At 37.4% G+C, this 21,082-nt stretch overlaps 1 protein-coding gene across 2 annotated transcripts; it reads right to left on the reverse strand.

Annotated features, from left to right (window-relative positions):
• Nucleotides 1-217: 217 nt before the first annotated feature.
• Nucleotides 218-18,744, reverse strand: LOC131148798 (cell division control protein 6 homolog B). Of its 2 annotated transcripts, none has more exons than XM_058098724.1 (17): nucleotides 18,477-18,744; nucleotides 18,267-18,369; nucleotides 17,950-18,170; nucleotides 13,051-13,125; nucleotides 12,864-12,973; nucleotides 12,569-12,675; nucleotides 12,365-12,424; nucleotides 11,538-11,611; nucleotides 10,482-10,532; nucleotides 9,528-9,577; nucleotides 8,534-8,636; nucleotides 2,748-2,837; nucleotides 1,753-1,815; nucleotides 1,514-1,609; nucleotides 1,281-1,370; nucleotides 1,005-1,132; nucleotides 218-580 (listed from the first exon to the last, which is right to left on the reverse strand). In XM_058098724.1, exons 1-16 carry the CDS (start codon nucleotides 18,717-18,719, stop codon nucleotides 1,100-1,102), a joined length of 1,569 nt encoding a protein of 522 aa, XP_057954707.1. In that variant the 5' UTR covers nucleotides 18,720-18,744; the 3' UTR covers nucleotides 218-580; nucleotides 1,005-1,099. The 2 variants fall into 2 exon arrangements, with proteins under 2 accessions (XP_057954707.1, XP_057954706.1); XM_058098723.1 differs by having other exon boundaries at nucleotides 10,482-10,535.
• Nucleotides 18,745-21,082: the final 2,338 nt, after the last annotated feature.

Below are 21,082 nucleotides of genomic sequence, written 5' to 3' on the forward strand. Positions count from 1 at the left end.
GACCTTGATGTAAAAAATAGATTCTTTAACATTTGGGAGTACAAAATTAAAATATATTTTTTTTAGTATGGATTTAGATAAAATATAACATAAAATTATATTGACTTTTTTTCAAATTTACACAGATCCAAACTCAAGTCTTAAAGTCTATGCTCCCAAATTGCTACATTATATTTTCTTTTCCTTCAATATTTCGTAAGTTTGAAACACAACCCAATCACTAATCAGTGCCTAAAAATTTTATTAAGCTTTCTGGAGTTAAGTGTTGGATTTTGGGTAGTGGCTTTCCATCCAATCACCTATAAACAGCACCCCTTTTTTCTCTCTACACTTTGTTTCAATGAGCTAAAATGAAATTATATGAATAATACTAATAATGCTGGCAAAAAGAATTATTAATGTTACAGAATGAATTTTGTTATTCTCAGTTATTGTACAATTTCCGTAAAATGCTCACTTCTTGTTCTGTGAAGCTGTGGTGGCAATTGGCCAACAGGCATCAGTCATGGTCGCCATAATATGACTGAGGAAGATTCGTCTACACTGCCTCTCTTCCGGAAGCCCCCAAGGCACTAAATATCTGCATGACATCCACACAAGGAAACACAAGCCAAACCTTAGAAAGCAAATAAAATGATGTAAGGTTTCTTCTAAGTACGGATTTTCAGATTTGGAATTTAATTATTAACGTCCGCATCCAGACAAAGAAAACACAAGTGTAATCTTAAGAAAGCAAACGGTTGTCTGAGATATGGTTTTCAGAATTGGATCTTTATTTTTACAGATTTGAGTCAAACTTAATACAATTGTTTTGCTCCATTTTGTTTAAATCTATAGAAATCAAAATCCAAAGTCCAAACATCGTATAATAACTCAGAAGAAGACCTTTACCATCCCCCCTCCAAACAATGCGAGAGAGATGTGAATGACATCTTTCCGGTAGGAGTCATAATCCATTTTACTCCCCATGTATGCAAATATACAGTATAATGTCAGAAGTGAACCTTTAAATCTGGAGCAGGTGAAGGAGTACAGAATGGAATTGCCACCAATGTCAAGCTTTTGAAGAATCATGAGTCACATAAACAGAAGGCTGGAATTACTGAAGACAATTTCGAAACAAACGAACTCCCTGCACCAAAAACAATGCAAAAATGATGAAGGCATCATTGATACCAACCAAAATGAAAATGATAAACGAGGCTGAAGCTGTGAATGAAGATATGTGAAAAATGGATAGCTGACCATGTGGAAGGCCTAAAAAATTTTTGTACTCATACCTGCAGTGCAAAAGTAATGTCTGCTTCGTCTACTCTTAGTGTCACTCTTTTTAATTTATCTTCTCTAGATTGGCCAATTTTGAGAAGCCCCTGCATTTCAAGTTACCCATAAGCTATTTTTGCTTCGTTTCATTTTTTTATTCCACTTAATAAAAAACAGTGTTCATGTGCACAGCCTAAATCTGGCATTAAGCAATTAATAAATTAATCATACATGAAAAGTATTTAGTTACCTGGTCACCAAGCACTGTGCACAAACTTAAAAATTCCAGGAACCCAACTGGCGGGATTAGCTCCGATTTGCAGATATCCATGTAGAATTTATTCAACTGTGCCCAAATAACAAATTGTGAGATCATGCACCAAGAATGCTTCCTATGCACACGTTTAAAAATGATTAATAAATTAAACTAAACCTCAACATTTCAGCTGCATTCGTTTTTTTACAGTTCAATGATTTAAGGAAATGTACCTCCCCCATAGTTGCATCCTTCTTTGCCCCTCGGAAAAGCTTTACACTGGAGCAAAGTATAATCTGCCATCACACAAATTCAAAGGGTACATTGGCAAACAGATATTTAATATTAATAATATGAAAAGCTGAAGACTGAAGACATTGAGCTAAAGTTCAGTGGTCTCAAATGGAGACCGAGTTGAGCAAGCCCATCCCAAGGGCAGAAAGATCAATCTGCAGTCTAATTAAAACCAAACAAAGGCATTTAGATCGAGTGAGATGTACTGCTTAAGTTCCTAATCTGGATATAAGTTCCCATGCTACGTACAATTTTACGGAATAAGCACATGGTAATGACTTTTGCAATTTATCAAGGAAACACACACAATGTCCTGTTTTACTGTGTCCCAGAATTGTCTGGAAACAACTCAAGATCATTGAGATAAGATATTTGCATAAATTAAGCCACTCAACAGTAACACTACACTGTATATAAGAGAAAATAAAGAAGCATATAAAGGATCTCAGTTTGAATTCATTTTGTGCGTTGACCTCCAACCACAACTCAAACTTCTCATTCAAGATATATTGTTCCTTGGGGAATGACAAAACCATCATCATTTTTCCTCTCATATACATGAGCTCACTAATAAACGTGAGTCACACCCTGCACCAATTCCAGCCAAACAGATAGCCTGTTTATTTGTGTTTGCTTCCTCTTTTCTTTCTTCTTCTCTCTTTTTTTTCTTTGCAGATTGGGAACACAAGTGATTCCCTTTCCTTCTTTCCACACTGGTTGCAAATAAATTTTGATGGTTCCATGTAAATGACAAAAAACACGACACTTGTTTTTCTTCACATTTGCATTTCCTCTAACAGAAGATTGATTCACATCAGAACTTAGGAAGAGACTGTGCAATGCTATTAGACCATCAAAACGAATTGATGCTTAGATATGCAGTTATAAATCTGAATATCAAAACTGGGAAAAAAGAAATAAAGCACAAAACTACCTGCTGATGTTGTGGAAGAGATTGTATGGTGTCCACTGTTGGTGATCTATATGTCTTCGACAAAGCCAGAGCCATGTGATCAACCCTCACCTGCAAAAGGTTATGCAATTTCTGAGAAAAGAAAACTGACAGGGAGAGAAGGGATCAATAATTTGACATTAGGGAAAAATCAGAATATTATTTAGCACTAAGAAAAAATCAGAATTCAAAATTATTTAATGAAAAGACCATGAAAAAGTTGGAACTTGGAACCAATAGTTACAAAGAAAACATTTCCATAGATGACGGCATCAATATGAGAGGGAACACTGGGAGAACACTACTGCACGTTTGGTATGTAAGAAATAGCATATGCTGCCTGTCTAACATTTTTTGGAATGTTCAGTAATCTTGAGATCAAAATGAGATGGAAGGTAACCCTTGAGCCATTGAAGCAAAATCACTAAGATTCTCATCAATTTAGTGAAGAAGTGTCACATAAAAGGTTACTTCTTAACATTCAGATATTCATTTCATTGATGGGAAGCAACATGCCAACTTTTGAGTAGTTATACCATAATTAAAGATCTTCTAAGTTTTGGCAAGAACTTTGCATATTGATATTTCCCTCTCTTTTTCAGAAGAATGCCATTAACTTGCTAGGAAACTAGTAGGGTTTTCCATCATGCTATCAGATTAATGATTAATATTGCACCCCTAAACCTAGTTGCTACAACAAGAGGACATGCAACCATACAACAAAGGGCAATAGAATGGACAAAAATGCTTACAGCCATCAGAGGAAAAAACTCTTCTAGGTTATTCATCACAGCTCAAAAATGGTACTTGGGTGCCTTAGGCACTTGAGAGGTAGGGAGTGTTGGTCGGACTTGTTTTTAAGGTTTTGGGCCGTTCCGGACACAACCATGCAGTCGATTCTTTGCCAAGTAGGGTGATTTTGGTATATCTCGATCATATAGTTATCAGGATAATCTTCCACAAGAAGTCAAGGGAAGGATTCGATTGGATTTGTTGGGATTTCTTTCCTTGCGCTCGTGATGTTTTGTGCTATCTTCTGAAGTTTTGTTTGTTTTCCACTTATAGTTGTTTAGTTCTTATTTATTTGTTTGATTGCTGGTCATTGGTTTATTGGTTTTGAATAAGTTGGTTAAGTTAGTTTTAGAATCTTGAAGTTTGATTCGGTTGTCCCCAAGTCTCAAGATTGGAACCACAGTATTCCTCTGCCATAAGTGAGGGGTTTTCTAATAAAGATAGGAGGTGCCGCCCTCTTTTTCAAATATATATCATTTGAGCAAGTAAGAACCAAAAACTCAAGTCCATTCTATGGAGGATATAGGATCTAAAGCCATGGTCAAATTGACGACATCAAATCATACTCTATGGAGACCGAGGATACAGGATTTCTTGAATTGCAAGGATCTGGCAAATCCATTGGAAAATGAAGGTAAGAGGCCTAAATCAATTTCTGTTCAAAATTGGAATAAAATGAATAGAAAAATTGTTGGTTTTATTAGACAATAGATAGACCACAATGTATCCCATTATGTTGCCCACGAGACCGAAGCCTATACCCTCTAGAAAAAATTGGGAGACGTAGGTAGTATCCCTAGGAAATTCAGCTCCTGAAGGCAAACTTACCATGTCATTGGTCAAGGATGCTTTACTCAGCAAAGAAGCCAAACGAAAGGAAGCAAGCATGGATCAAACACATGCCCTTGTCACTAAAAACAAAGGAAGACCTCAAGCAAATGTGAGAGGTAGGAGTAGAGGCAGGAGCAGAGGCAGAAGTAGAGGACGGTCTTAGACACATGATGGCAAAAATCAACAAGATAAATATGTTTGTTTTTATTGTGGCATTGCAGGACATGTTAAAAGCAATTGCCGCAAATTTCAAAGAGATCAAGGTCAAAGCAGCAACCAGCCGAAGAAGGAAGGGGGTGAATCTCTAGTCACCTATATGGGGGATGTATCACTTCTCTCAGCTGATGAAGAGACGTGTCTTCACGTAGCAAGTCAAGATACTAAGTGGGTGGTAGACACAGCAGCCTCATACCACGCCACTGTAATTTTTTCACTTCATGCAAAGCGGGAGACTTTGGTACTGTGAGGATGGGAAATACCAACTTTACCAAAATCGTGGATATTGGAGATATTCAAATCAAGACAAATGTTGGCTGCACAGTGACTCTAAAGGATGTTCGACACGTCCCTGACCTTTGTCTCAATCTTATTCTCAGAGCAGCCCTCAAACGATAGGGCTACAACAACCATTTTAAGAATGGTAATTGGAAGTTAGAAAAAGGAGTCATGATTGTCACTCAAAGACACATTTGCAGTACAAGACCCATGTGAAAATGATGACGGACAGCCTCAATGCAACTGAAGACGAGGCATCACCAAATCTACAGCACAAGAGACTCGGACACATGGGAGAGAAAGGGTTGTTCACATTAACAAGGAAGGCACTCATCAATGTGTCTAAAGGTACACCATTAAACCCTTGTGATCATTGCTTATTTGGGAAACAGCATAGAGTCTCGTTTAATTTCTCTACAAAGAAAAGATCAGAGTTGTTGAGTTTAGTACATTCTAATGTTTATGGTCCCATGGAAATAGAAACTTTAGGCGGTAATAAATATTTTTTGACATTTATTGATGATGTTTCGCGAAAGGTGTGGGTATATTTTTTGAAAACAAAAGACTTGGTATTTGACAACTTCAAGATGTTTAATGCCATGGTGGAAAGAGATATAGGAAAGAAATTGAAGTGTCTCCAATCAGACAATGGAGGCGAGTGCATTCCCAGAGAGTTCAAAGCATACTACGTTGTTCGCGATATCCGCCATGAGAAAACGGTCCCATGAACCCCACAACAAAATGGTGTAGCTGAGAGAATGAACCGAACCATCATGGAAAGAGTTAGAAGCATGCTCAGTTTGGCTAAACTGCCTAAGTTATTTTGAGGTGAAGCAGTTCATGATGCCTACTACCTCATCAACAGATCACCTTCTATTCCTATGCAGTTTGAAATCTAGAGAAAGTGTGGTCTAGCAAGGAACCTTCCTACTCTCATCTGAGAGTGTTTAGGTGCAAAGCATTTACACATGTATCCAAAGAGCAGAGACAGAAACTGTGAAGTTAACTCCATGCATCTTTATTGGCTATGGAGATGAAGAGTTTGAATACAGGCTATGGAATCCAGTAGCAAAGAAGCTGATAAGAAGTAGAGATGTTATTTTTCAAGAAAATCATGTATGAAGATTTTGGAAAGTCCACAGAGCCTACTAGTTCCAATTCCAGTACTTAGAATTTCATTGTTGTTCTTGCACCAGTACAGTTGCTCATAGACAATGAAGATTTGCAAGATGAAATTTTGAAAATCGAACAGAAAGTAAATACTGAGGGTGTTGAGTAAGGGGAGCAACAATCTTCTCCACTAGAAGTTACAGAACAAGAAGTAGCTCTTGAGCAAGAAGAGCAACAATCCCCTTTGCCAAAAGCTATAGAACCAGAAGTAGCTCCACCAATTGAAGAGCCTCAGCCAAGACGATTACAGAGAAATCGCACATTGGTTTTATCGAAGAAATATCTAGAGTCTATATTCTTCTTACTAATGAGAGAGAGCAAGAGAGTTCTCAAAAAACTTAGAATCATTCAAAAAAAGGTAAATGGTTGCAGACTATACAAGAAGAAATGAGCTCTTTACAAAAGAACTAGACATATAAATTGGTAAGACTTCCTAAAGGAAAGAAAGCACTAAAAAAAAAATGGGTATACAAGTTGAAGAAAGATGGCAATGGAAATATCATTAAACATAAAGCTCAGTTGGTCGTCAAAGATTTTCAACAGAAGAAGGGTATCGACTTTGAAGAGATTTTCACACCAGTGGTGAAGATGACTTCAATACGAGTGATACTCGATTTGACGGCAAGTTTGAACTTGGAGCTTGAACAGTTGGATGTTAAGATAGCCTTTGTCCATGAAGATTTACAAGAAAAAATCTATATGGAACAACCTGAAGCTTTTGAAGTTTCAGGAAAGGAGCATATGGTCTGCAAGTTGGAAAAGAGTCTATATGGCCTCAAGCAAGCGCCGAGACAATGGTATAAAAAGTTTGACTCATTCATGGTGGGTCATGGTTACAAGAGGACTGCACCAGATCAATGCGTCTACATTCAAAAATTCCTTGATAGTAATTTCATTACATTGATGCTTTATGCTGATGACATGTTGATTGTTGAACAAGATGCAAGTATGATTACCAAACTAAAGCAAAAATTGTCCAAGTTCTTTGACATGAAGGATCTAGGCCCAGCTTTGAAATATTGGGCATGAAAATTGTTAGTGACAAGAAAGCCAAGAAATTGTGGTTGTCACTAGAAAATTATGTTGAACGGGTGCTTGAAAAGTTCAACATGAAGAATGCAAAGCCAGTCACTACTCTATTGGCAAATCACTTCAAGTTGAGTAAAAGATCGTGTCCTTCGAGGAAAGAAGTGGAAGAAATAGAAGCAATTTCATACTTGTCAACAATTGGTAGTTTGATGTATGTAATGATTTGTACAAGGTCGGATATTGCTCACGCGGTAGGTGTTGTGAGCAGGTTTCTTTCAAATCCAGGCAAAAACCATTGGGAAGCAATTAAGTGGATTTTTAGATACTTGAAGTACATCAAAGATGTGCTTGTGTTTTAAGGGATTTGAACCAATCTTGGAAAGATATACTGATTTCTATATGACAAGTGATCTTGATAGTAGGAAATCTACATCATGATTTCTCTTTACTTTTGCAGGAGGAGCAATCTCATGGCAATCTAAGTTGCAGAAGTGTGTTGCTTTATCTACAATGGAGACAGAGTACATTGCCACAAGGAAGCTGGTAAAGAAATGTTGTAGCTGAAACTGTTTATCTAAGAACTGGGTGTCACGCAAAAAGAGTACAAAGTACATTGTGATAGTTAGAGTGCTCTAGACTTGAGCAAGAATTCAATGTATCATTCCCAAATGAAGCATATCGACATTCGCTATCATTGGATACGCGAAGTGATGGAACGACAGCTATTAAAGCTAGTGAAGATTCACACAGACAAGAACCCTACAGACATGTTGACAAAAGTAGTGACTCGTAACAAGTTTGAGTTATACAGATACATAGCCAAGATGGATAACAATTAGAGAATAGTTGCATGCATTCTTGTCTGATGGGTATGGTGGGGGAGAATTAATAGGTCCACACCCTAATAAAGCAGGAGTTATGGAGCAAAATTTCAGGTTGCAGTTTCTCCTCCATTACTCACCTGCGGGTGGTTCTCCACAAAATTAGGAGAAAAATTCAAATGTGATTGTGGCAGTTTCTCTTGAGTATTTAATCCTCTTCTTTGTATAAATAGGTGTGTGTGTGTGTGTGTGTGTGTGTGTGTGTGTGTGTGTGCATGTGTGTGTTGTGAATGTAAACATCATCAAAAAATAATAGAGTTAAGAGAAGAGAGTGGGAAGGTAGAGAGAGTTGTGGGAGTTGAGAGAGTTTTGAGTGAGAATTTTTATCTCCTCCTCTGTATTTTTCAGGAAATACATACTTAGCTATCTCTCACGTGGACATAGGCTGAAATTAGCCGAACCACGTATATCTCGGTGTTCTTTTGCGTATGGTTTTATCTCTATTTTTCTCTAGGTTTCCCAACAGGGAGTGGGATAAGGAAATCATTGTAAACATGCTTGCATATTCTTTGACAAGTTTTAAGTTCTTGATATAAAAAATAAAATGTCAGCCAAGACTTGGTGACTTACAATATCAATTTCTGGCTTTGCAGAAAATTCTGGAGCCGCGGATGGCAAATTAACATTGCCTGTAAATTCTTTCAACTCTGCTTCAAGCATCTCAATTGCACTCCTGAAAAAAATTATAGTGGGGTAAAGTATCACATAAAATGCACTCGTCTATTAGCTGTGAAACTGTTCAACTTGCATGGTGCACAAATTGACAAGATTGAAAATTTCATCATCTTTGGAATCATTATCCACTTGCATGAGAGCTTGGGACGCATCATGTCAATATACTAACTGACAAGAACAGAAAATACACTCAAACCCAATGCAAGCTCCCAATAAACTTAGAGGAAACAAAGTGAGAAAAATAATGAACAGAAAGAACATGCAGCAGCATGGTAGAACAATCTAGCTACAAATGAAACCCCTGTCAGATGCCAATGTTCCATAAGTTCAGTTAGTATACCTAAATTTGCTTATCTAGAAAGCACGGAATGATGTTCCATATGAAGTATGGGCCATATTTATAACCATGCAAAGTTTCATGGTGAATGGAATAACGTATTAAGCTCATTTGGCCTTTTAATTGTACACATACGATGTGATATAAAATGGAGCATTGCTGCATCTACAAAAATGTTCCGTGTGTTTTAGTGAGCTACCCACCAAGCACTCGAACACACAAAACCACCTCCACAGCCCTTCTTAAAGTGTGCAATTTAGATGTTCTGTACTGGGGTAAGTTCTGACTCAACATGTCTGATAAAGTTTGAAAAATATTAATAGTAAAATTCTTATTACTCTCGTGAAGAATATTTCCACACATCTATTACAAATGTTTGTATGGAAATATATACAAGTATACAAAATTTATTCTAGGAATTAAAGTTAAAAAATAAGCCTAACTGTTACAAAGTTTTAACTATTTGAGGAGTCCTCCTTTATAATGTCAATAAATGCAGCAACACAAGCAACCAATCTAATGCAAAATTGCAGAGAGAGAGTGAGTACTGACCTGCAAACACATAGAGCTTTCCTCATGTCTCCAGACGCTGATGCTACTTTCTGTCATTTTAAAAATTCCTTCAGACTTCAAATTACTTCTGAGATCGTTATAATATTGCATTTCACATGCCACAGTTAAATAAATGAATCTTAACTAGTTCCATCATTAATATAGATAGTTCAAAAAGAAATGTCAAAAACTTTTTAGAATTGAGTTTCTACCCATAAGCGCAAGGCCATACATTAAAATATTATTGGGGTTTTAGTTTCATACCCTTTGTTGCAGCAATAAATAGACAGATTTTACATATTATGTGAATTGAAATGTGGTATAAGTCTTTAGATTTTATTGTAAACAAAGGGTGTAAACAAAGTCTTTAGATTTTATTGATTCTTCAGGTCAGGAACAGTTTTGTTCCTTCCCATACGTTGATAATTTTCCAAAAGTGCAGCTTCGTGGTTTGGCTGCACCATGACGCCTGAAAATAATGGTATTTTGAATCCTTTTATTTAAATCGACTGGAATCCCTTTTTAACATGAATTGTTAATAATTTTTTACTTGTTTGACTGCTGGCAATTTTCTTCATGCGTTTCTTTCTTACAGGTGTATGTTTTCTAGAAGATCTTTGTTCAGTTTGTCAATTGACAATAAAAATGACCAGTTTTCCACTTCTTTTTGTTCAAAATTTAAAAATACATCATTTTTTTTCTTTGAATTAATCCTGAACTGAGTTTTTGAATAGTGTCAGGATTTAAATTCAATCAATAATTTTGGATCCTTGAACATGGTTTCAACTTTATAAAATGAAGCATATGTGAAGCCTAACAACATCCTTATGAATGGCTCAACCACTACCATCATAACATGTTGTCATGGGTGTGCAAACAAAATTTATGGCAATACCTACTAAGGAGAAGTAACAATGATTTATCAAGACACAGCACAAAGAAGTGTAGACTTACTCTGGCACAGAGTTCCAAAGCTCGCGGTTGGAAAACAGTGTAGGGGAGTGCCTGCTAAAAAAAATGTATTAAAAATGAAGGACGTAGAAAATTTCATCCTGCTTCAAAACAGGTGCATAGAGAATTACATTCCATTGCTTATCACAAGAATATAAAACAAAAAATATTCTCTTGCTTCATTCTTACCAGGATCTTAGCTTTTAAACATGTACAAATCATAAATAAAACATCATAACAATGACTTGCAATCAATTTCCACAGAAATAATAAAGAGATTATTGAGCAAAAATATGGTTCCGCTTTTCATACTGCCATTTAATTGTAAGAAGTAATATGTGACTCAACCGACCACCCTCAAAAAAAAAAAAAATACCATTAATGGACTCCACTATAGTACGTGAAGTAAGTTGATAATTCTAACCACTATATGCATGCATACGTGAAGCTCAGAATTTTTCCGAGCAACCGCATGGTTCAAGAATTATGTTTTTGCCATCAACAAGGCATGGAATTTATTGACGCCCAGGTGGTACCAATGGCATAATGATCTTCAGCTGATGATACTGGCTGAATTATGTTCTTTTTAATTTTTTTAAAAAATATATATATTAGAGAACAACTGCTATATTTCATTAGGTTAGTTTCAGTGAGATAAATGTTGAATATATTTGAAAGATTTAGACATTTTTGAAAGTCTGTTAGTAGTTCTGACTAGTAATATCTTTTGCTTTGTCAAGAAGGTTATGCTAATCAGATGCTGAAACGTATTGAGCTATACATATTCTTAGCATTTCTATTCTGTGGTCCTTGTGAACCTAGTCTTCACTAATCATGGGATTCTTTCATAATTGTCAGGGATTGCAGGAACTAATAGGCAAGTCCTTTGAGCACCAGACTTCTGGTGCATATAAAGGGAACAATCACATATTTTTCTCTTCTTTTTTTTCTTGCATTAGTACTGCTGAAAAAAGTTAAACTTGTAAAAATATGCGAGTGTTTGAAAAAATAGAACAAATCAAATTGGAAATTGGAAATAGAGGGGAATAAAGAGATTACCATTAGCCTCTGCTGAAGAATCCTAAGGATCTGACCATAAGAATAAGCCCGAAAACTTACAACCGTAGGCTTGCCTAGAACAAGAAAATGGCGGAACAATCTGGTAAGTAAAATGTCCAAATTATAAAGCAGCTTACTCATTTTATTTTAATACAAAAATATGAGTACAACCATAGGCTTGCCTAGCACAAGAAAATGGCAGAACTATATGGTGAATATAATGTCCAAATTATAGAGCAGCTTGCTCATTTCGTTTTAATAAAAAAAATGAGTTGTGGTGAATACAAACAACACCCGCTACTGAGCTTTATTCCTAATAAAACTTATAACTGCCTCCCTAGTTATGAACAACGGCAAACCCTACTAATACCAGGATTTTTTTTTTTTTTTTGAGCCCCCCCGCGAGCTGGAATGTGACATATCCAAAACAGAAAAACTGGTAAGATGCAGATGGGAAAAAATTAATTCCTACAACTACAAGTTATTTTACACAGAATTAATTTATCAAGGATATATAGAAGCCAAAGAATATAGAGTCTATAGAGAAACCAAGATTTTGCTCTTCCTAATTGTTATGCACTAGAGGCAAGCATGACATTTTTCCTAACTGGTAGCTATACAGAGAATGGTTAGACAAAATATAAAAGGAGAAAAGGACTAATATTTTGAAGAGGCACCCAGTGTAGGAGTAAGGGGCTAAGGGCTAGCTTCTCAGATATCAAAGAGAATCTTTAAAAGAGCACTTTGGTCAAACAATTTGATCGATGAAAAAAAATATATAATCAATATTTAAAAGTCCATTATATGAACACAAGTAATGAGCTCACAGTTCAACGCTCGAAGTCTTGGAAGAAACCGATCAGCCAAGTCTATCGCATTTGCAACTCCTGCAAAAAAAGAGAAGAAAATGGTGTGAAAGTGTCCATATGCAATCTTAGCATATAGACTTTGTACCAAGAAGTCTAATCTAAGTAAAGCAAACACAGAAGAATAATCCAGAGATTATAGCTGTTTTTGCCACAAATTTGTACCTATTAGTATACATCTGGAAAATGGGAGAGTTGTCAGCATAAAAAGATCATGAAGCACAGCCCGGTCTTTAGTAATCAAATAATCCAGCTCATCAACAATTATCACCCTGCCAAAAGTAAAAACTAGTTTTGTAAGACCACACACCTGACACTCGAAATGAATAATAATATATTTTCAAAGGGAACTTGTTAATAGCATGCTTGATTTAACATGCATCTGTGAGACATGTGAAAAGAAAAGTGCTTAAGGGTTGCAGAGTTTTGACTACAACATGAAATGGGCTATGTTTCTTACATCATCTTCATGCCAGTTGTTTGCTGCTTTAGAGCATACAGCTTCTGAAGATGCTGCAGGGGTGAGATAGAAGCATTGATTTTCTTCCGTGGCTGGCGTTTTCCAAGTATCTGCCAGAGCAAACAGCCCATAAGCACATGTGATCCGGCCTTTGGTTACCAATGAAATATGCTTTTACTTTCCATACCTTGCTGAAGATTTCAGAAGTGGTTGTTAGAGAAGTACAATTTACGGCTAAAACATCGGGTGGCTGAAAACCTGCCTGGTAGTAAGAGCAAAAAATCCATAAGCCATTGTCACCAAAGAGGAGGGAGCACACCTTAATTAATCATCATTACAAATTAGAAGAAACTGACCACAAAGTACAATCAATGCATATGAAATATATCTTTACTGAATTTTTTGTAAAATTCATTAACATTTTCTAATTTTATATGTTTTATAATTTAATTACATTCTTTATTATCTCTCTAATGTTCACTCTCTAGACACTGAAGTAATAGTATATTTTTTATTGCAAATTAAATTTGTATAAGAATATTTAGTATGTTAAAAGGTAGATTAAAGAAACATGTAAATGAGATAATATTTTTATAATACACTAGTTTTACTTTCTGATCAATAATAATCAGAGTACTATTTTTAATATATCTATATATATATATATATATATATATTAGGCAGCAAAATGAGAAAATTCTGTGTGTATTGATAAACAACCTATTGTTGACAATATAAAGATTGGAACCACATATTTATGTTAGAGATGGAGCCAGAGACAGCTGGAGATGATGCGTTGCTGAGTCAAGAAAACGCGTGGAATTATCTCTTCATTATCATCCCCATTGTAACTCTCATTTGTGATTAATTTTTATCTTAAATGTAATTTATTCCAAGCCACTATATAAGGAGGGCTGTGGAAGATGTATTATATTGAAGCACAGTAGCTCAAAGAGAGCACAGAGAGTGCAGAGAGAGCTGAGAGGAAGAAGGGAGGAAGAGAGAGAGAGAGAGAGAGAGAGAGAGAGAATTGTAACATTTTCCAGCGAGTTATTGAATAGTTGGTGTGTGCTCCGTGGACGTAGGTCGTTCTTGACCGAACCACGTAAAATTCTTGGTGTCATTTTCTTCTGGATGCTCACAGGGTCCTAACAAGTGGTATCAGAGCCCGGTTGGAGCAGAATATCCAGATCGGAAGTGATCCCGAAATTCAGAGCTCTGTCCAGTAGATCGAAAGTGTGTTTTGAGGCCACCATCATATTCTCCTCGCCGAGACGAAGAGAAGGGTGCCCGCCGGAGCTCGAACGGAGTTCAGACAAGCCCGCACGCGCCCCCACGCGCCTTGTCAGAGCAAGACGTTTCTTCACACACCGGCCAACACCTCCTCACGCGCTGCACGCATTGCACGCGTCTTCTTCGCCCGTTCTGCCTCGACCCGACCCTGCAGGTGACTCAGATCAGGGTGAACCCGAGATCCGGTTCCTGACCCGGGCCTGTCCTCAGCGCCACGTCACGTGCACGTGCCAGCAGAGCCACGTCAGCAGGAGTGCCACGTGGCAAAGGCGCCACGTCATCAAGTGGGTCCCACTGACACGTCAGCAGGTAGACCCCACTGCCACGTCAGCAGCACGTCGCAGTGCCACGTCAGCAGATGCCACGTCATCGGTTTGACTAGGTTTGACTGAAAACTTTGACTGAGCTTTTCAGGGTCATTTTGGGTCCGTTTTTCGAACGACTCGAACCATTTCTAGGGTTTTCGATCGTTCCGAATCCATCCGTGCTATCCATTTGAGCTAATTCCATCTCTAAATTAGCGAATCGAGATGTCGAATGAAAAGAACTCAAAAATTGAAATGTTCAACGAGAACAATTTCGGTTTTTGGAAGATGCAGATAGAAGACTATTTGTTTGGGAAGGAATTGCACTTACCGTTGAAGGGTAAGCCAACATCCATGAACGAGGACGAGTGGGAATTGCTTGATGGAAAAGCCCTCGAAGCCATCAGAATGACGTTGTCGAAATCTGTGGTGTTCAATATCAAGCATATGACATCCACCAAGTCTCTAATAGATGCGCTTTCAAATATGTACGAGCAGCCTTCAGCCGCAAACAAGGTACATCTCATGAAAAGACTATTTACCATGAATATTTCTGCAGGTGAGAGTTTCAGCAAACATCTGAATAACTTCAATGAGTTGTCTGATCAACTTGCCTCAGTCGGGATAACGTTTGATGATGAGATTCGGGCTCTACTGATTCTCAGTTAGCTGCCTGAAAATTGGAATGGTGTCGTCACTGCCATCAGTAGCTCTGCAGGAAAATCGAAACTTGTATACGATGAGGTCGTCAGCATGATTTTGACGGAGGAAATAAGAATGCAGCCGAACCATAGCTCTAATTCGAGTTCAGCCTTGAACATGGATAATCGAGGCAGAGGAAATAGGCATGGACGATCAAACAACCGTGACAGATCTAGGCTCAGGCGGTCTCAATCCAGAAATCCCAGAGGTACTCAAGACACAAGTTCCCAGAGCACTAAAGCTATTGAGTGCTGGAACTGTGAAAAGACTGGTCATTACAGGAACCAGTGCAGGAGTCAAAAGAAGGAATTCGAGACGAGGGCAAAGACAAAAGCAAATATTGCTTCTGAGAATGATGAGATGATGATCTGCTCTTTGGAGAGCAAGCAGGAGTCTTGGGTCTTAGACTCCAGAGTCTCATTTCATGCCACATGCTACAGAGATTGCCTAGAGGAGTACACACCAGGTAATTTTGATAAGGTGTACCTTGGCAACGATCAACCTTGCGATGTAACCGGCAAGGGAGTTGTGAAGATCAGTATAAACGGGTCAGTATGGAAATTAAAAGATGTCAGGTATATTCCAGACCTGAGAAAGAATTTGATCTCAGTTGGTCAGTTGGCAGATGAGGAATACACGACGAAATTCATTAGCGATGAATGAAAAGTCTCAAAGGGTGTACTAACGATTGTGCGAGGTAAGAAAAGCGAAACACTTTTTCTAACCTCCAATGCCTCCATGTCTATTTTAGTTGCTGCAGGAAATGACGACAGCAACATCTAGCACCAACGACTTGGTCACATGAGCGAGAAGGGACTCAGGGTGATGCACTCAAAGGAAAAATTGAGTGGTCTACAGTAAGTGCAGGTTGACATGTGTGAGGATTGTATAGTCAGGAAACAGAAGAGGGTTAGTTTCCATATAAACACCCATGAATGTGTTGGGACACATCAGCAGAATACCGAGAACCCTCAGGTGGAAGAACCAGTGGAGCAGATTGTCGCACCACCATCTCCTACTCCAGCTCCGGAGATTAGGAGATCTACTCGGTCTCATATACCAAACAGAAGGTATATTGATTACTTACTTCCTACAGATGGAGGAGTGCCCCAATGCTACGATGAAGCATGTCAAGTGGCATATACGAGCAAATGGGAGCTTGCGATGAAGGATGAGATGAAATCCCTCACCTCCAACAGAATGTGGAAGTTGCCCAAAGGCCTTCATAACAAGTGGGTGTACAGAATCGAAGAGGAGCATGACGGCTCCAGAAGGTACAAGCCTTAGTTGGTAGTCAAAGGCTTTGAACAGAAGAAAGAGATTGACTACACCGGCTTTTTTACACCAATTGTGAAGTTGACAGCCATCATATTAGTCCGTAGAAATCGAGCAGACAGAGAGGTGGCGACTACAGAGAAGCTGAAGTTGTGTTCAACTTCAGTTGGTCTTCATGCCTGAAGACACATATTATGAGCACATCATTTATTCATGATACTCTGATTGAGAAGGTGTCTCTGTATCCAAGTGGGAGATTGTTAGAGATGGAGCCAGAGACAGCTGGAGATGATGCGTTGCTAAGTCAAGAAAACACGTGGAATTATCTCTTCATTATCATCCCCATTGTAACTCTCATTTGTGATTAATTTTTATCTTAAATGTAATTTATTCCAAGCCACTATATAAGGAGGGCTGTGGAAGATGTATTATATTGAAGCACAATAGCTCAGAGAGTGCACAGAGAGTGCAGAGAGAGCTGAGAGGAAGAAGGGAGGAAGAGAGAGAGAGAGAGAGAGAGAGAATTGTAACATTTTCCGGCGAGTTATTGAATAGTTGGTGTGTGCTCCGTGGACGTAGGTCGTTCTTGACCGAACCACGTAAAATTCTTGGTGTCATTTTCTTCTAGATGCTCACAGGGTCCTAACAATTTAAGGGGGCAATTATTCCAGTTTGGCATTCAATTTGTTTCGGGCCCCATACTTTTCACAAATTCCTTTAGCCATTAAGCCCTTACGTCCCCTATGCATCACAAATCCAAAGGCCCCAAGCTGCAAGGTGGACCAGAAATCTCTTCCTCCTTACTATTTTCTCAATCATGGATTAAAGGTTGTAAATGACCAAATGACACTGGTCTATAGATAGATGAACAATGGATTCTACATAAACATCCCCTCACACAAACAGTTGTGAACTCTCTCACATGTCTGCAGCCACTGACGTACTCTTATAGTCAATTTAGCTTCACTGGGAGGCACACGAGGAAGCAAACTAAAATTATCACCTATAAAATAATGCAGTAATTAATTTAACACCTAAGAATGTTATTTCAAATGGCTTATCAAATTATAGTCTGAACCATATTTTTTGAGATATCATTGAATATCTTACCCTTGGGCAATAATATAAATATACATATGAAGGGTTTTTTTCTATTTTGGTGTTGATAAATATTGATTGAATGGTAAAATCAATCACAGCGTAAAAACATTGTCAGATCTCACTACTGACTTGTAACTAATTATTTCTAACACAAGAATTATCTCATAACTGAGACATTACTAACCTAAAGCTAACATCTTCCAGTATTTATATACAAATTCTAAATTTCAATCAAAAAGTTTAGTATTAATTGACCATATTGGTCCAGCACTTAGCAACAATACAATTCAAAGGGATGCATAGAATAGCGTTCGAAAAGAGAAATATATATATATATACACATATATAATTAAATCATATATAAAAAAGAAAAAAAATGTAAATAATATGGCTGGTGAACAAGAACTCACTTCCTTGGTCCAATCAATCAGAAGCTGTTTCACTTTATCCATTAACAACGATTTTCCGGTCCCTGGACAACCACACACATACAAACTCCCAGCCTTTTCCTGCTCTACACATGTCTTGCAGAAGTCCAAAACCCTTTTCTGCTCATCCTCGCGACACACGATTGTAGATGGCGCCGTAGACACATGCAATGCCTCCTTCACAGCACTCATGTGGTCAGCATCTACACGTAGCAATTAACACTTGATTAGGATCAGGTAATCGCATTTCACCAAACTACTAGAATTTACGACACAATCAGAATGCAGTTCAAACTAGCCTCTTGGATTCCACTTCGATTTAGCGAGAAAAGCATCAGACAATCTTTTCCGCGGAGATTCCCGTAGCCTCGTTAGCTTATCGCTAGAAAGTTCTTCAGTTCCCTATAAAAATTGAGCAAAAGATATAATTAAAACGGTTATGAATTTGAGGAAATTGAAGAAGAACAACAATAAACAGAAATTGACTGAATCAGAGAATCAAAACTCGCCTTAGAAGGACAGTTTGGACTGGCATTGATGCTCCGGCGAGGTGATTTCCATTTTGCCGGCGAAGGCGATGAGATCGGGCAATCTGAAAGGGCTGGATCGTGCGGCAAGCTCCGCTTCCGAGGAGTAGAGGCGCCGTTAGATCGGATCTGGCCGGAGTGATCCGACTTGACGGCTGCGATCTGCTTGAGAGCGTCAGCAGCAGCCGCGAAGGTGGACGGGGAACGACCGGCGATGGTAGGCATCTCTGGTCTAGGGGGCAAAAGCGAGTCTTCGTGAGATTGGGGGGCGATTGGGTATATTTATATGCTACTTGTGTATAGGGAGTTAATAGCGCGGGAAGCATTTCCCGCCTGACGTGGGGCATTTTAAACTCGTGGAGATTTGGATAGAACGCTCTGGGCCTTTTGGAGGTATGTTCGGGCCCAAAATGCATGGGCTTGGATTCGAGTGTGTGTGAGAGAAGAGACAGATTGCTACCAGTCCCTTCTCAGACTTTAAGAATCCCTTCCATCAAGAATTTTACTTGAAATAAATTATAAAAAATTTAAATAAAAAAAAAACTTATATTTTTATTCTCTATTAAATATTTTTCAAAATAAAATTTTATTTTAATACGACTAAAACTTTTTTTTAAAATAAAATATTAATGGTGTGCAAATTCAAAATTTTATTTATAAATTAATTATATTTTTAAATTTTCTTTCTCACTTTCCTTAATGACCAAACATGAAAATGTGGATTAATTGATATTTTCTTTTCCTTTCCTTATTATTTTTCGAGTTCCAAATGAAGGCTAAGATTTTCAAGAATTTTCATTTAAATTTCAATAATTTTACAAATTTTTTTTAAAGTTTGTTATAAAAAAATACAAATCCCTTTTTATGTTCGACAAAAAGATAAATTTTTTGAAGGGTATAATGTTAGGATTAGTGTTATCCCAATAAGGGGGTGAATTGGTTATTTAAAAAATTTAACAACTATTTAACCGATTCACAATCTTTATCAAGTTTGAATTTACAACATGTGCAACGATCAAAACAATATAAATATAACCATACACATGCGGAAATTTAAAGAAAGTAGGGATAGAGAAAACGACACCGTGATTTACAAGGTTCGGCTGTACCCGCTTACGTCCTTACCTCAAGCAAACCAACTGAAGATTTCCACTATCTTGCTCCTTTAAACCATGGCGGAGCTACCACTACAATCCCTCCTTGTAGGCAGAGACACCTCTTCAATTGATATACCCTCGCTCGGCATGGTTCAAACCCATAATCCCTCCTTCTAAACATAGATACCTCTCCAAGCGATATACCCTCACTCGTCATGGTTCAAAACCCGGACCGTAAAGAAATGAATGGAAATAATGTTTGTGTACAATGGATACTCCTTCAAGAGCTGATAAGTACAAATACAAATCAATCTAATGCACTCTCAATGATTTGGAAGTTGAAGCTCAATAGAGTATGGTAATGTTCTCAAATGTGTTGATAAATAAGAGTAGGAGAATTTTGATGTGAGAAAGATGTGCATAAAATATGCTCAAGCACTCAAAAGTATTTCAAGATAGACCAAAAGTTTTTTCTCCAAATGAGTTTTCAAAAATAAGAATAGGAGAACTTGAAAATGATGTGAAAATGAGTTTCAATAATGCTCAACAATCAAAGAATATTCAAGTATATTTTCAAGATGATCAAAAGTCATTCTCCAAGTATTTAAGCTTGTAGGAAAAACTCAAATATAGTCGTTATGTGACCGTTGAGGCTTTAAAATATATTATATGTTAGAGAATATAGTAGTTTTCTGACCATTATTGGCGAAACCCGAGAGATTCAGTTGACTGAACTGAGGTTCGATTGACTGAATCCAAGGCAATTTTCCATATCCGCGAGATTCGGTCGACTGGATTATAAAACGATGAATTTCGGTCAGCTGGACTTAACATTCGATCAACTAAATCTGGGTTTTCTGTTGCAAATACCCTTTAATATTTTAAGCATAACTTTATAAAAAATAAATAAATAAATAAAACCTCCAAATGGGACGTTCTTGGTATCAAAAGAAAGTTAAGAAAAAATCCCACAACTTTCATGCTAAAAAACATTTTAAGATGAGAACTGATTAATTGAGAAAATTGTTTATCAATGCGACAACATAAACATGAAGAGGATTTTGAAAATCTTGTTTTGGAGTTTTTCATTTTAAAAATAATGTTTACACTTGAAATAATTTTTGCACATTTGTAAAATGATTTTCAACACCTTGAAATAATTTTTACACATCTTAAAATGATTTTCCATGAAATATAGAGTGTCTAAGGTCCAACTAAGGTCACCTATGTTAGCTTCACATCAAATCAAAGAGTCATGCATGTACAATTCAAACTTAAACACATTACAACCAAAAAATACATGTCTTCAAGCTTTTGCTCTTCAATATACCATGGAATGTGCCAAATGATGTCTTAATTTGAGTGTTTCAAGGCTTCCATTTTGCATCAGTTATTTGTGCTTTTTGAAACTTAATCTTGTTCATATGCTTAACGCACAAATGAGATGTTTTGATTTGTCATTATCAAAATGGGATAGGACTCAAAAAGTCA

Source organism: Malania oleifera, chromosome 2 (genome assembly GCF_029873635.1).
Source record: "Malania oleifera isolate guangnan ecotype guangnan chromosome 2, ASM2987363v1, whole genome shotgun sequence".
Taxonomy (NCBI): Eukaryota; Viridiplantae; Streptophyta; class Magnoliopsida; order Santalales; family Ximeniaceae; genus Malania; species Malania oleifera.

Coding starts and splice junctions, on each gene's coding strand:
- LOC131148798 (XM_058098723.1), bottom strand. CDS start 18,719: ATGCCTACCATCGCCGGTCGTTCCCCGTCCACCTTCGCGGCTGCTGCT. Junction 12,676..12,863: donor ACAACTGGCATGAAGATGAT/GTAAGAAACATA, acceptor TACTTTTGGCAG/GGTGATAATTGTTGATGAGC. Junction 9,578..10,481: donor CTTTGGAACTCTGTGCCAGA/GTAAGTCTACAC, acceptor TTAAAATGACAG/AAAGTAGCATCAGCGTCTGG.